Consider the following 12998-nt stretch of genomic DNA (forward strand, 5'->3'; position numbering starts at 1 on the left):
GACCGCGAGCTATTAATCAGGAACGGAGAAGCCCCTCCCTCCCAACTTTGCAGACACAGTGTTCAATTCACGAAGATGCGCAGGTTCAGAATTTGTGGAGGATACACTGAAAGCCTTCCGTTGCCGCCCTCATTTGAGGAGAGAGTTAAGCGACTCTGGAGCTTGACTTCCGCCCATCGCTGCTCCCTTACTGTTCCGAGACAACGGCAGGAGTCAGCATTGCCCTGTTCCTGGCACAGTTGCTCCGTGTCTCCTGCAACGGCGGGAACTCAGTGCTTTGTGCACCTGCAGACGGAGGGAGACATCCTACCTCCCTCCCTCATCCACTCCAGCTGGACGGCCATCACCTCTGACACAGTCGCTCTCTTCTTCCCTTTAGAATACCAGGAGCACTGGTTTTACTTTGAAGCTAAGTGGCAGTTTTATTTGGAGGAAAGAAAGATCAGTGAAGACACAGAAAACAAAGCCGTCTTTCCCGACAATTACGATGCAGAGGAGAGAGACAAGGTAAGTGTCACCTCCACACTGGGACAATGCCTGGCACTGCTATGGTGCTCAACAGGCACAAACAAGGGGGCGGAGAACGGACGCATGGATGGACGGTGGGTGGATGAGTGGGTGGGTGGAGTGTGGGTGGGTGGATGAGTGGGTGGGTGGAATGGTGGACGAGTGGATGAGTGGGTGCATGGATGGATATGCAGGTGGGTAGAATGGTGGTCAGGTGGATGAGTGGGTGGGTGGATGGGTGGACAGGTGGATGAGTGGGTGCATGGATGGATAAGTGGGTGGATGAGTGGGTGGACAGGTGGTGAGTGGGTGTGTGGGTGGATAAGTGGGTGGGTCAATGGGTGGACAGGTGGATGAGTGGGTGGGTGGATGGATGAATGGGTGGACAGGTGAATGAGTGGGTGCATGGATGGATGAGTGGTTGGGTCAATGGGTAGACAGGTGGATGAGTGGGTGGACAGGTGGATGAGTGGGTGGGTGGATGGACGAGTGGGTGGGTGGGTGGATGGACGGACGGATGGCTAGATAGCTAGATACACAGAGGAATGGATGGAGGGATGCAAGCAGGGAGGGATAAAGGAGGGAGGGACGAATGGACGATAAATGGATGGGTGACTGGGGCTAATGAGCGAGTGACAGCCTGTGGGGACACACGTTGCTCTGACGCACACGGCTGTGACATACGCTGATGTCTCTGCCTCTGACCTGGGTTACCCCTTCAGACCTACAAGAAGTGGAGCTCTGAGGGCCGAGGGGGACGACGAGGCCACGACGCCCCCATGATAGCCTACGACGCCCTCCTTGCTGCGGGCAGCAGTTGGGACGAGCTGTGTCGCCGTGCCATGTTCCATGGAGGTGAGAGGGCCCCTCAGGGCGTCCTGGGGCCAGACACGGAGCGGGCAACCTCTGGGCCCCAGCAGTGGCTTCTATTTCTGGAAGCTGGCCCTGCTGGCCACTGTCCCAGCATGCACCTGCAGGAACGCCACAGGCTCCAGGCGCCTGCCCTGGAGAGGCCAGCCCACTGTGCTCGGGAGGACAGCGTGGCCATCGGGCTCCTCTCCCTCACTGCCCCGGCTCGAGACTCAGAGTTTGCCCCCTGACCACGTGGGGGCTGTGAGGCCTCCTCACGCCTCCTTGCTTCTGCAGCCTCTGCACAGCTCAGATCAGTTTAGAATCAGGGGTCCTGGGTTGGGGTGGCACCACCCCTGGGTGCTGTGCCCTTGAAGTGAGATAGCAAGCACGCACCTCACTCCACATGGCACAGGGCCCTGGCGGGAGGGAGAGGTGCTGTCACGAGGGCTGGGTCTGGTCTCTCCTGCCAGGTGGAGGCGCTAACACTGCCTGGGGCCAGGTGCGGGAGCTCCTGGGGGGCCCGGGGACACCCAGCCGAGGACAGAATGAAGGACCTAAGTGGGGCATGTGGGGTCGGACGCAGGAGCTGGGCTGGAGGTTCTGTGCTGTGCAGTCTCCTTTGTGGGCACAGGGGATGGATGCCAAGTCCCTGAGGCGGGCACGTGTGCGGGCAACGTGATGGGGTAGGGAGACGGCCAAGGGGGCCCAGCAGAGCCTGGGGGAGGCCCTGCTCGGAAAGGTCCTCTCTGACCGGGCCCCCGGGCAAGTGCTCTGTACAGCCTCGTACGCTTTGCCGTCCACTCCTACTAGAAAGTTCTGTGTGGGACAGAACTTTGTTGCACAGCTGAAGATAGGAATCAGGGTGGGGAGATGCCCAGCAAACCCTGGCCCTCCTTCTGCCTGGCCAGTGCGTGTCCTGGGCAGGGAGCAAGGGCGGGGGCGAGAGCTGACCATTGGCCAGGGGTCTGTGTCCAGCCTTCCCTCAGGGCCAGCCCCCAGCCTGTGTCCACTCCTGGTGTCCCCTGCTGTGGCCCCTCACCTCCCCCCACCCACTGCAGCCCCAGCCTCATCAAGACCAGCTTCTCTTTCCCACGCATGTGCACGTGTGTGCGTGTGTGTACGTGCAAGCAGACGTGTGTGAAAAGGACAGAACTCAGCGATGCCCTGAGTGTGGAGGTGGGGGAAGCGTGATCCACAGGTGCTGAGGGGTCCAGCCCCAGAGACGCGGGGTGAAGTGCTTCTCACTCCCGTCCCCAGTCACACCCCGAGCCCTGCCGCAGCCTCCGGCTGGGAGCACACCCCAGGTCTCCCGGGTACCTGGGCCCCCACTGCTGCCTCCCAGGGCCACGTTAGCAGGAGCAGGGCCGGAACTTGAGCCCAGGCACTCTGACGTGGGGTTGGGCAACTCAACCACCAGGCCAAACGCCTGCTCCCCACGCTATTTTCCTTTATTATTATTATTCTCAGCAGGGAAATCTCCGAAGCCTCCTGTACTACTAAAGTGATCGTTCCACATTCCCTGCTTCGCCGATTTTAAAAATGGATCCCTTGGCCGGCGCTGCGGCTCGCTAGGCTAATCCTCCTCCTGTGGCGCCGGCACACCGGGTTCTAGTCCCGGTCGGGGCGCCAGATTCTGTCCCGGTTGCCCCTCTTCCAGGCCAGCCCTCTGCTGTGGCCAGGGAGTGCAGTGGAGGATGGCCCAAGTGCTTGGGCCCTGCACCCCATGGGAGACCAGGAGAAGCACCTGGCTCCTGCCTTCAGATAGGCACAGTGCGCCGGCCACAGCGCACCAGCCGTGGCAGCCATTGGAGGGTGAACCAATGGCAAAAGGAAGACCTTTCTCTCGGTCTCTCTCTCTCACTGTCCACTCTGCCTGTCAAAAAAAAAAAAAAAAAAGGATCCCAAGGGAGTCGAGCAGCTTGCCCAAGCGCCGACCCCGAGACAGAGCGGGAGGCAGACAGAGCGGGAGGCAGACGTGTGCAGGCTGGATGGCACCTCCTTCACAGCGGTGTCCCGGGGGGGGAGGGGCCATGGGACACAGGGGGGGGGGGGGGCTGGCTGAGGGCCACCCAGGAAGGCCATGGGGGCGGCACTGGCACAGGCCCGCGTTTGCCGTTTCAGGTGAGAGCGGGGCCACGGGCACGATCGCCGGCTGCCTGTTCGGACTGCTGTACGGCCTGGACGCCGTCCCCAGGGGCCTCTACCAGGGGCTGGAGCACCAGGCACGGCTGCAGGACCTGGGCGCGGCCCTCTACCGCCTGTCCACCGAGGAGAAGTAAAGCTACTCTGGTTCCCTCCTAGGCAGCAGGCCCCAGAGTCCACACCACCCAAAGTCCTCAGTGAGGGTACCCCAGGGTTCACACCAATCATGGTCCTCAGAGAGAGTGTCCCAGCGTCCACATCACCCACGGTCCTCAGTGAGGGTACCCCAGCGTCCACACCACCCATGGTCCTCAGAGAGGGTGTCCCAGGGTTCACACCACCCACGGTCCTCAGTGAGGGTGCCCCAGTGTCCACACCACCCACGGTCCTCAGTGAGACGGCCCCAGCGTCCACACCACCCGCGGTCCTCAGTGAGGGTGTCCCAGCATCCACACCACCCACGGTCCTCAGTGAGGGTGCCCCAGGGTCCATACCACCCACGGTCCTCAGTGAGACAGCCCCGTCGTCCACACCACCTGCGGTCCTCAGTGCGGGTGCCCCAGCATCCACACCACCCACGGTCCTCAGTGAGGGTGCCCCAGTGTCCACACCACCCACGGTCCTCAGTGAGACGGCCCCAGCGTCCACACCACCCACGGTTCTCAGTGAGATGGCCCCAGCGTCCACACCACCCACGGTCCTCAGTGAGGGTGTCCCAGCATCCACACCACCCACGGTCCTCAGTGAGGGTGCCCCAGCGTCCACACCACCCACGGCCCTCAGTGAGACGGCCCCAGCATCCACACCACCCACGGTTCTCAGTGAGATGGCCCCAGGGTTCACACCACCCACGGTCCTCAGTGAGGGTGTCCCAGTGTCCATACCACCCACGGTCCTCAGTGAGGGTGACCCAGCGTGCACACCACCCACGGCCCTCAGTGAGACGGCCCCGTCGTCCACACCACCCACAGTCCTCAGTGCGGGTGCCCCAGGGTTCACACCACCCACGGTCCTCAGTGAGGGTGTCCCAGCATCCACACCACCCACGGTCCTCAGTGAGGGTGTCCCAGTGTCCATACCACCCACAGTCCTCAGTGCGGGTGCCCCAGGGTTCACACCACCCACGGTCCTCAGTGAGGGTGTCCCAGCATCCACACCACCCACGGTCCTCAGTGAGGGTGCCCCAGGGTCCATACCACCCACGGTCCTCAGTGAGACAGCCCCGTCGTCCACACCACCTGCGGTCCTCAGTGCGGGTGCCCCAGCATCCACACCACCCACGGTCCTCAGTGAGGGCAGCTCCAGTGTGCACACCACCCACGGTCCTCAGTGAGACGGCCCCGTCGTCCACACCACCTGCGGTCCTCAGTGCGGGTGCCCCAGGGTTCACACCACCCACGGTCCTCAGTGAGGGTGTCCCAGCATCCACACCACCCACGGTCCTCAGTGAGGGTGACCCAGTGTCCACACCACCCACGGTCCTCAGTGAGACGGCCCCGTCGTCCACACCACCCACGGTCCTCAGTGAGGGTGTCCCAGCATCCACACCACCCACGGTCCTCAGTGAGGGTGACCCAGTGTCCACACCACCCACGGTCCTCAGTGAGGGTGACCCAGCGTCCACACCACCCACGGTCCTCAGTGAGACGGCCCCGTCGTCCACACCACCCACAGTCCTCAGTGAGGGTGTCCCAGCATCCACACCACCCACGGTCCTCAGTGAGGGTGACCCAGTGTCCACACCACCCACGGTCCTCAGTGAGGGTGACCCAGCGTCCACACCACCCACGGTCCTCAGTGAGACGGCCCCGTCGTCCACACCACCCACAGTCCTCAGTGAGGGTGTCCCAGTGTCCACACCACCCACGGTCCTCAGTGCGGGTGCCCCAGGGTTCACACCACCCACGGTCCTCAGTGAGGGTGTCCCAGTGTCCACACCACCCACGGTCCTCAGTGAGACGGCCCCGTCGTCCACACCACCCACGGCCCTCAGTGAGGGCGGCCCCGGCATGCACACCACATCTTCAGCAGGGCAGGCCGCCTAGTGGGCTGCAGCCTGGTGTCAGGCCCAGGCTCAGGACCCAGCTGCCCGAGGAAATCACCGTTTGTCCTGTGAGTGTCTCGTTCACCTGCACCAAACCTTTGGCACCGCTGATGTCCCCTAGGTCTGCCACTCAGACTTGCAAATACAGTGTAACCAGCGGCCTCCCGGGCCACGGGTGTGTTTTATTGTCGCACAGCGGGTGCACCACTCCCCGCAGTGACCCAGCGACAGCCCCGCCCGCCCGTCGGTGGGCAGACCTACCACCTCACCACGCACGCGACCTGGGCCGCAGCTCGGTGCACTTGGCCCTCATGACAGAAAGTCAGTGCGCTTTCCCTCCAGGGCCCGTGTTTTCAGAAACACCCGCACTCTAAGGTCGACCCGTGGGGAATGGCTCATGGGGAAGACAGGCCGTGAGCTGCCCATGCTGTTCCTGGTGTCTCCGGGGCGCGCGGCAGAGATGTCTGGCTGGGAGAGACCTGGGAGGGAGAACACCGGTTCTGCGGTCCCACGTGACTGTGGGCAGGGCCTTCTGTGGCGCAGGCGAGTACAGGCGGCATGCACCCCGTGCTGTGGGGCAGGATGGGACTCCCGCAGCCCCACAGGGGAACGAGGCTGGGGCAGGTGGCAGGGGTGCAAATCAGACCCTCCCTTCATGGCGGGGATGGTGGGATTCTGTCTAAGGGGACAGCTGACAAGAGCCCCCAGCGGCCAGGCCCAGAACATGACGGAGACCACCGTGGCAGGCACGTCCCGGGGTGGGGAAGGGTGGAGGAGGCAGGGCGCCGCGCTGGGCCCGGCAGGCTGATGTTGCTCCCGTTTCTAAACAGCTTGTGGTTCCTTCTAAGTGTTGCTTCTGACTGCAACAGTGTTTTGTGTCCAGTATCTCTGAAATGCTGATGATCTTAGATGTTCTGTCCCCAGTTTAATCCTCCGAGCGCCCCTAACAGGGCGGTGTGGCTGCAGGGCCTTGGGGTGGCGCACGCCGTAAGTGGCGCCTGAGGCCCGGGTGAGCTCTCAAGGCAGGCGTGGGTGGGGCGGGTGACCCGCTGCACCTGCTTCCCCCACATCCGTCAGCAGTACCCCTTGCGGTGGCTTGGGTGGGGGGACAGCGCGGATGGCGTCCTCGCAGGTGTAGCAGGCCCCGTGCCAGGGTTCTGTGGCCTGGTGCCCGGGGGAGGCCACGTGTGGACAGTGTGCATCAGGAGAGGGGCGCTCTTCCTCGGAAGTTCTTCTCCCCGCATCTTCACATCTGAGGACCAGCAAGAGGCAGGAGTGGCAGGTGCCGCGTTCTGTCCTGACCGTGCGGGGAGCACTCGGGTCACTCGGCTGCAGGAGTCGACCGCAGTGTGCGCTGGGGCCTCCCTAGGGTGAGGCGGCCCCACCCCGTCCGTCCCACTGCGCTGGGGTCCACGCACTCTGCCTCCTGCAGCGCGGGTGCTGACGCGCGGGGTGTGTAGCCGAGGGGTCGGCTGGAAGAGGGGGTGAGTTTCTCACCCAGAGCAAAGCAGCAGGTGTGAGAGCAATCTGGTCAGGTGACGGCCCAGCCCAGGCCCTCAACCCCGGAGTGACCTGTGTGACGCCAGCCCCGCTCACCCGAGCGGCCGGGAAATCAACCCAGGGTCAGTGACGGAACGGGAAACGCCCACAAGGACCTCAGAGCAAGTCTCCTTCACCCAAAAACTCACCCGGGGCCACACCAGCTCAGCTTAAACCCCCGATGGAAGCGACCTGGGGACCAGCACTGGGAGTGACTCTGGGACCAGCACTGGGAGTTACCCTAGGACCAGCACTGAAAGTGACCCTGGGACCAGCACTGGGAATGACCCTGGGACCAGCACTGGAAGCCACCCTGGGACCAGCCCTGAAAGTGACCCTGGGACCAGCACTGAAAGTGACCCTGGGACCAGCACTGGGAGTGACCCTGGGACCAGCACTGAAAGTGACCCTGGGACCAGCACTGGGAGTGACCCTGGGGACCAGCACTGGGAGTGACCCTGGGACCAGTACTGGGAGTGACCCTGGGACCAGCACTGGAAGCCACCCTGGGACCAGCCCTGAAAGTGACCCTGGGACCAGCACTGGGAGTGACCCTGGGACCAGTACTGGGAGTGACCCTGGGACCAGCACTGGGAGTGACCCTGGGACCAGCCCTGGGAGTGACCCTGGGACCAGCCCTGGGAGTGACCCTGGGATCAGCACTGGGAGTGACCCTGGGACCAGCACTGGGAGTGACCCTGGGACCAGCCCTGGGAGTGACCCTGGGATCAGCCCTGGGAGTGACCCTGGGACCAGCACTGGAAGCCACCCTGGGACCAGCACTGGGAGTGACCCTGGGACCAGCACTGGAAGCCACCCTGGGACCAGCCCTGGGAGTGACCCTGGGACCAGCACTGGGAGTGACCCTGGGACCAGCCCTGGGAGTGACCCTGGGACCAGCCCTGGGAGTGACCCTGGGACCAGCACCACAGCGCGGCCTCGTCCTCAAGCCCTGACCGTGCACGCGTTGCCAGTTAAAACCAAATGAGCCATCGCACACCCGGCACAGCTCAGGGTGAGAACCCACACGTGGCGACATTTCCCTGTCACAGCGAGGGGGCACATGGCCCTGCCCATCAGCCTGAAGCCGGGTTGTTTCCAGGGAGACACAGGCGTCCGGGTCCTCTGACCCCCCGTTAGCACAGCCTCTCCTGGCAGGAGACAGCCAGCAGCCGTGCACGACCTCGTGGCTCGGCCACACCGGGGCTGTCACAGCCGTGCTGGCGGCTTCAGGCCCGCTGGGAGGGAGATCCCCTCCCCCCCCCGCAGAAGGCCCCTGCCCCCAGCCCCAGCGTCCGTTTCCATACTCAGGAATCCAACACGGATTTATCTGCAGAACATCGGGAAGTTCCGACTTGTCTCGGTCTATAACCCACCTCACGGAGACCCTGCTCCGGTCTGGAGCCTGGCCCAGGCTGCTGCTCTCGCTGCGACAGTGACTTGCCAAATGGACCCTGGGCCCCAGTGGTCACCGCAGGGGAAGCCGGGCTCCAGGCAGTGCTGCTGGCTCATGGATGACCGCCCGGCCGCAGAGGTCACTCCCCACTGGCCTTTGCTAAAGCTTCGTGGACCCACACCCTGGCCTGGGCTCTGAGCTCTCGACAGCCAGGCAGACCGTCTGTCCTGTGAGGACCAGTGGAGCCCAGGAGGGCACCGGGCAGATGGCCCCGTCCCCTCCGCTCGCCTGCCCCAGGACACTGCTGGGTGCTGGTGTGCGGGGGCGGGGCTGAGGGGGCCCGGCCTCCCTGGTCCTTGTGGCCTGGTAGGGATGGACACAGCAGCCATTGCCTTGAGACTCACAGGCTCGTGTGTCCACAGGCATCGCTGTGTACCACGGAGGACAGAGGTGAGGACGTGGCTGCCTGTCTGGTCCGGGGTGTCACTGTGTGCCAGTGTAGACAGAGGTGAGGACACGGCTGCCCATCTCTGGTCATTGCATGTCCCAGGGTGTCGCTGTGTGCTCAGTGTAGATGGAGGTGAGGACACGGCTGCCCATCTCTGGTCATTGTGTGTGCCATTGTAGACAGAGGTGAGGACGTGGCTGCCTGTCTGGCCCGGGGTGTCACTGTGTGCCAGTGTAGACAGAGGTGAGGACACGGCTGCCCGTCTCTGGTCACTGTGTGTCCCAGGGTGTCACTGTGTGTCAGTGTAGACGGAGGTGAGGGCGTGGCTGCCTGTCTGGTCACTGCGTGTCCCAGGGTGTCGCTGTGTGCCAGTGTAGACAGAGGTGAGGACGAAGCTGCCTATTTCTGGTCACTGCGTGTCCCAGGCTGTCGCTCTGTGCCAGTGTAGACAGAGGTGAGGACGTGGCTGCCTGTCTGGTCACTGAGTGTCCCTAGGAGTCGCTTGTGCGAGGAAGACTCCGTGGGGCGGGGGCACTGAGCCCCAGCCCTGTGCAGAGGTGCTCCAGAGGCAGATGTGAGGCCTTGGGTGGGACACGCACCACAGACCTCCTGCGAGCAGGTGACAGGGCCGCCATGGGCCAGGCCACCAGAGAAGCAGACAGGTGTGTGCTGAGGGCAGGCGCAGGGCGGTTGAGTCCCCAGGCGGGGCGGGGCGGGCTCATGCGGTGCCATCACTCACTGCAGCTGTGGTTCATTTCCCAAGGGCACCTGAGCATCTTGGGGTGGGGGCAGGAGAGCCTGAGACCCCCTCCGAGGGGGGTGGAGGGTGCCCCCACCTGGGCACAGCGCGGCTCCGACTGGCCTCGGGATGCAGGGGGCCGCGGAGGGCAGGACAGTGATGGGGGCCCTGCTGGCGGCCACTCCACAGTGCACTCGTGGGCCTGAGGGTGTGGCCGGGTGGGCCAGGCGTCCCCTGAGAGCGCGGGGTCTGCCGAGGCCCCTGGCTGAGCAGGAAGGTGGCGTCCAGCCCAGGCGCGGGCCTGGGGGTGTCTCCCCGCGGGCTTCCCGGCCCCTCTGATATGCTCTCAGTGACTCGCCGCTGGCCGGCTGAACGTGGAAGGCTCGCGGCGCGGCTCATGCCGGCCCTGGAGGAGCGCACTCCACTCTGCCAGGGCCACGTCTGCTGCATCCAGGGTCGTGACCAGGCCCAGGCGCCTCCATGCCCCCCGCCGGCTCAGGGCCACTGACAGAGTCTGCGCAGTCTGCACAGGTCCAGGCTGTTGAGTGCCACGAGGTGCCCCAGCCATCGTCCCGGGGGCGCACAAGTGGGTGTGACAGGAAACGCAGACCTCGCAAAACGTGCTCGGCTGCTCTGCTCTGAGGGCCACACTGCCACCCCAACCCAGGCCCTCACAGATCACCTGGGGAAGGGTTTTGAGGGATGAGTAGGAGTCTGCTGGGAGGGAAGGGACTGCTCCAGGCCCAAAGGCCCAGCATGCAGACCTGCAGCCAGAAGGCAGGTTCAGCTCCCGGGTCAGGTGGTGTAGCCAGTGGCCTCGCGTGGGTGTGGCTCCCCTGTCCTCTCCTGCTGGGGGCCCACCCCCGTCCTCAGCCCATAGGGCCCAGAGCACAGCTGAGCTCCTCTGCAGGAGCATTCCCAGGGGGCACACATGCCTTCTGGAACCTGCTGGAACCTTCCCCAGAGCTGGAGACAAGAGCCCGCTGCAGTGGGCACAGGGAGTCAGGCCTCCTTCTAGTGGCTGTTAGCTTCGCTGGTTGCCCAATGCTGCCCTGGAACCGGGCCCAGCTGTGTCACTGGTCACCAGGGCCAAGGAACGTGGACCTGCTGTGGCCGCTGTGCTGGGCGTGGGCCCGCTGTGACATCCGAGCTGTGAGAAGCACCGAGAAGTGACCACGGCACTCCCAGACCAGCGCTCTGCGCGGAACCGTGTCTGCAGAGCCCTGGGCTTCCTCCTGCCTGTGCGCCTCCGGGCACGACCACTCGCATTCCCGTCTCTCTGCCCAGAGCACGGAGCTCCAACACCGTCCACGAGGGTGAGCTTCACGGCCTTGGCCCGCCGGCCAGCACATGCCCACGGCGTGTGGTCAGTGTGGCTATTTCAGTCCTCGTAGTGACTCAGCGCCACAGTCATGCACACACTGAAATAGCCCAGAGAGCAGCAGCTGCTGTGTGCCGGGGCTCCGGGGAGGTGGCTGGGCCTGCCGGAGGCCCGGCACGTGGTCTCTTCAGGCCTGTGGCTCCCACTACCTCCACAGCTCAGACCCACCATCCCCACTGCCACCCGCTCTCCACGGGGCTGGGGCTCAGGCATCCAGCAGTGAGCAGAGACCACACGGGCCCACACGGAGCATGGCTGGGGCTCAGGCATCCAGCAGTGAGCAGAGACCACACGGGCCCACACGGAGCATGGCTGGGGCTCAGGTGTGCAGCAGAGACCACACGGGCCCACACAGAGCATGGCTGGGGCTCAGGCACTTGACAGAGACCACACGGGCCCACACGGAGCATGGCTGGGGCTCAGGCACCTGACAGAGACCACACGGGCCCACACAGAGCATGGCTGGGGCTCAGGTGTGCAGCAGAGACCACACGGGCCCACACGGATCATGGCTGGGGCTCAGGCACCTGACAGAGACCACACGGGCCCACACGGAGCATGGCTGGGGCTCAGGCACCTGACAGAGACCACACGGGCCCACACAGAGCATGGCTGGGGCTCAGGTGTGCAGCAGAGACCACACGGGCCCACACGGATCATGGCTGGGGCTCAGGCACCTGACAGAGACCACACGGGCCCACATGGATCATGGCTGGGGCTCAGGCACCTGACAGAGACCACACGGGCCCACACGGAGCATGGCTGGGGCTCAGGCACCTGACAGAGACCACACGGGCCCACACGGAGCATGGCTGGGGCTCAGGTGCCCAGCAGAGACCACACGGGCCCACACAGAGCATGGCTGGGGCTCAGGTGCCCAGCAGAGACCACACGGGACCTCACGGAGCACGGCTGGGCTCAGGCACTTGACAGAGACTACACGGGCCCACACGGAGCATGGCTGGGCTCAGGCACTTGACAGAGACTACACGGGCCCACACGGAGCATGGCTGGGCTCAGGCACTTGACAGAGACTACACGGGCCCACACGGAGCATGGCTGAGGTTCGGGCACCTGACAGAGAGCACACGGGCCCACACGGAGCATGGCTGGGCTCAGGCACTTGACAGAGACCACACGGGCCCACACGGAGCATGGCTGGGCTCAGGCACTTGACAGAGACCACACGGGCCCACACGGAGCATGGCTGAGGTTCGGGCACCTGACAGAGAGCACACGGGCCCACACGGAGCATGGCTGGGCTCAGGCACTTGACAGAGACCACACGGGCCCACACGGAGCATGGCTGAGGTTCGGGCACCTGACAGAGACCACACGGGACCTCACGGAGCATGGCTGGGGCTCGGGCACCCAGCAGAGACCACACGGGCCCACACGGAGCATGGCTGGGCTCAGGCACTTGACAGAGACCACACGGGACCTCACGGAGCATGGCTGGGGCTCAGGTGTGTAGCAGAGACCACACGGGCCCACACGGAGCATGGCTGGGCTCAGGTGTGCAGCAGAGACCACACGGGCCCTCACAGAGCATGGCTGGGGCTCAGGCGTGTAGCAGAGACCACACGGGCCCACACGGGCCCACACGGAGCGTGGCTAACCAGGAGCCGCAGATGTGCCACGTGCTGCCACAGCAGAGGGCAGGTCCCAAGGGACAGGAGCTGAGTGACCCTGAGAGGCACTGCTGAGGAGAGCGGGAGGTGGACCTCACGGGGGAGCCAGGAGGGCACAGGACGGTGGCCACGGCCGAGCTTCCGGCAGCTGAGGCCTTGGAATGAGCAGAGGCCCTGGAAGAGGAGGATCGGGGGTCCCGGGGTCCCGTGGCCGTCAGGAGCCTGGACTCCACCCTGAAACAGTGGGCGGCCCCTGCTGGAGCAGGCCTCCTTGCTGGGCCCGGGTGCAGAGCTGGGGGCCTCAGGCCAGCGTGGAGGC

At 64.7% G+C, this 12998-nt stretch overlaps 1 protein-coding gene across 3 annotated transcripts in view; it reads left to right on the plus strand.

The window, feature by feature from the left end:
- ADPRHL1 (ADP-ribosylhydrolase like 1) overlaps nt 1–5707 on the plus strand; it is a 24800-nt gene extending 19093 nt beyond the window's left edge. For all 3 annotated transcript variants that reach the window (XM_089303352.1, XM_089303354.1, XM_089303353.1), the window contains 3 exons: nt 380–507; nt 1230–1362; nt 3481–5707. In XM_089303352.1, coding sequence (XP_089159478.1) covers nt 380–507; nt 1230–1362; nt 3481–3638 — 419 coding nt within the window. In that variant the 3' untranslated portion in view covers nt 3639–5707. The remainder of the gene's footprint in view (nt 1–379; nt 508–1229; nt 1363–3480) is intronic.
- The last annotated feature ends 7291 nt before the right edge of the window (nt 5708–12998 follow it).

Source organism: Oryctolagus cuniculus, chromosome 9 (assembly GCF_051225735.1).
Source record: "Oryctolagus cuniculus isolate XC-2025 breed Fujian yellow rabbit chromosome 9, ASM5122573v1, whole genome shotgun sequence".
NCBI classification, from domain to species: Eukaryota; Metazoa; Chordata; class Mammalia; order Lagomorpha; family Leporidae; genus Oryctolagus; species Oryctolagus cuniculus.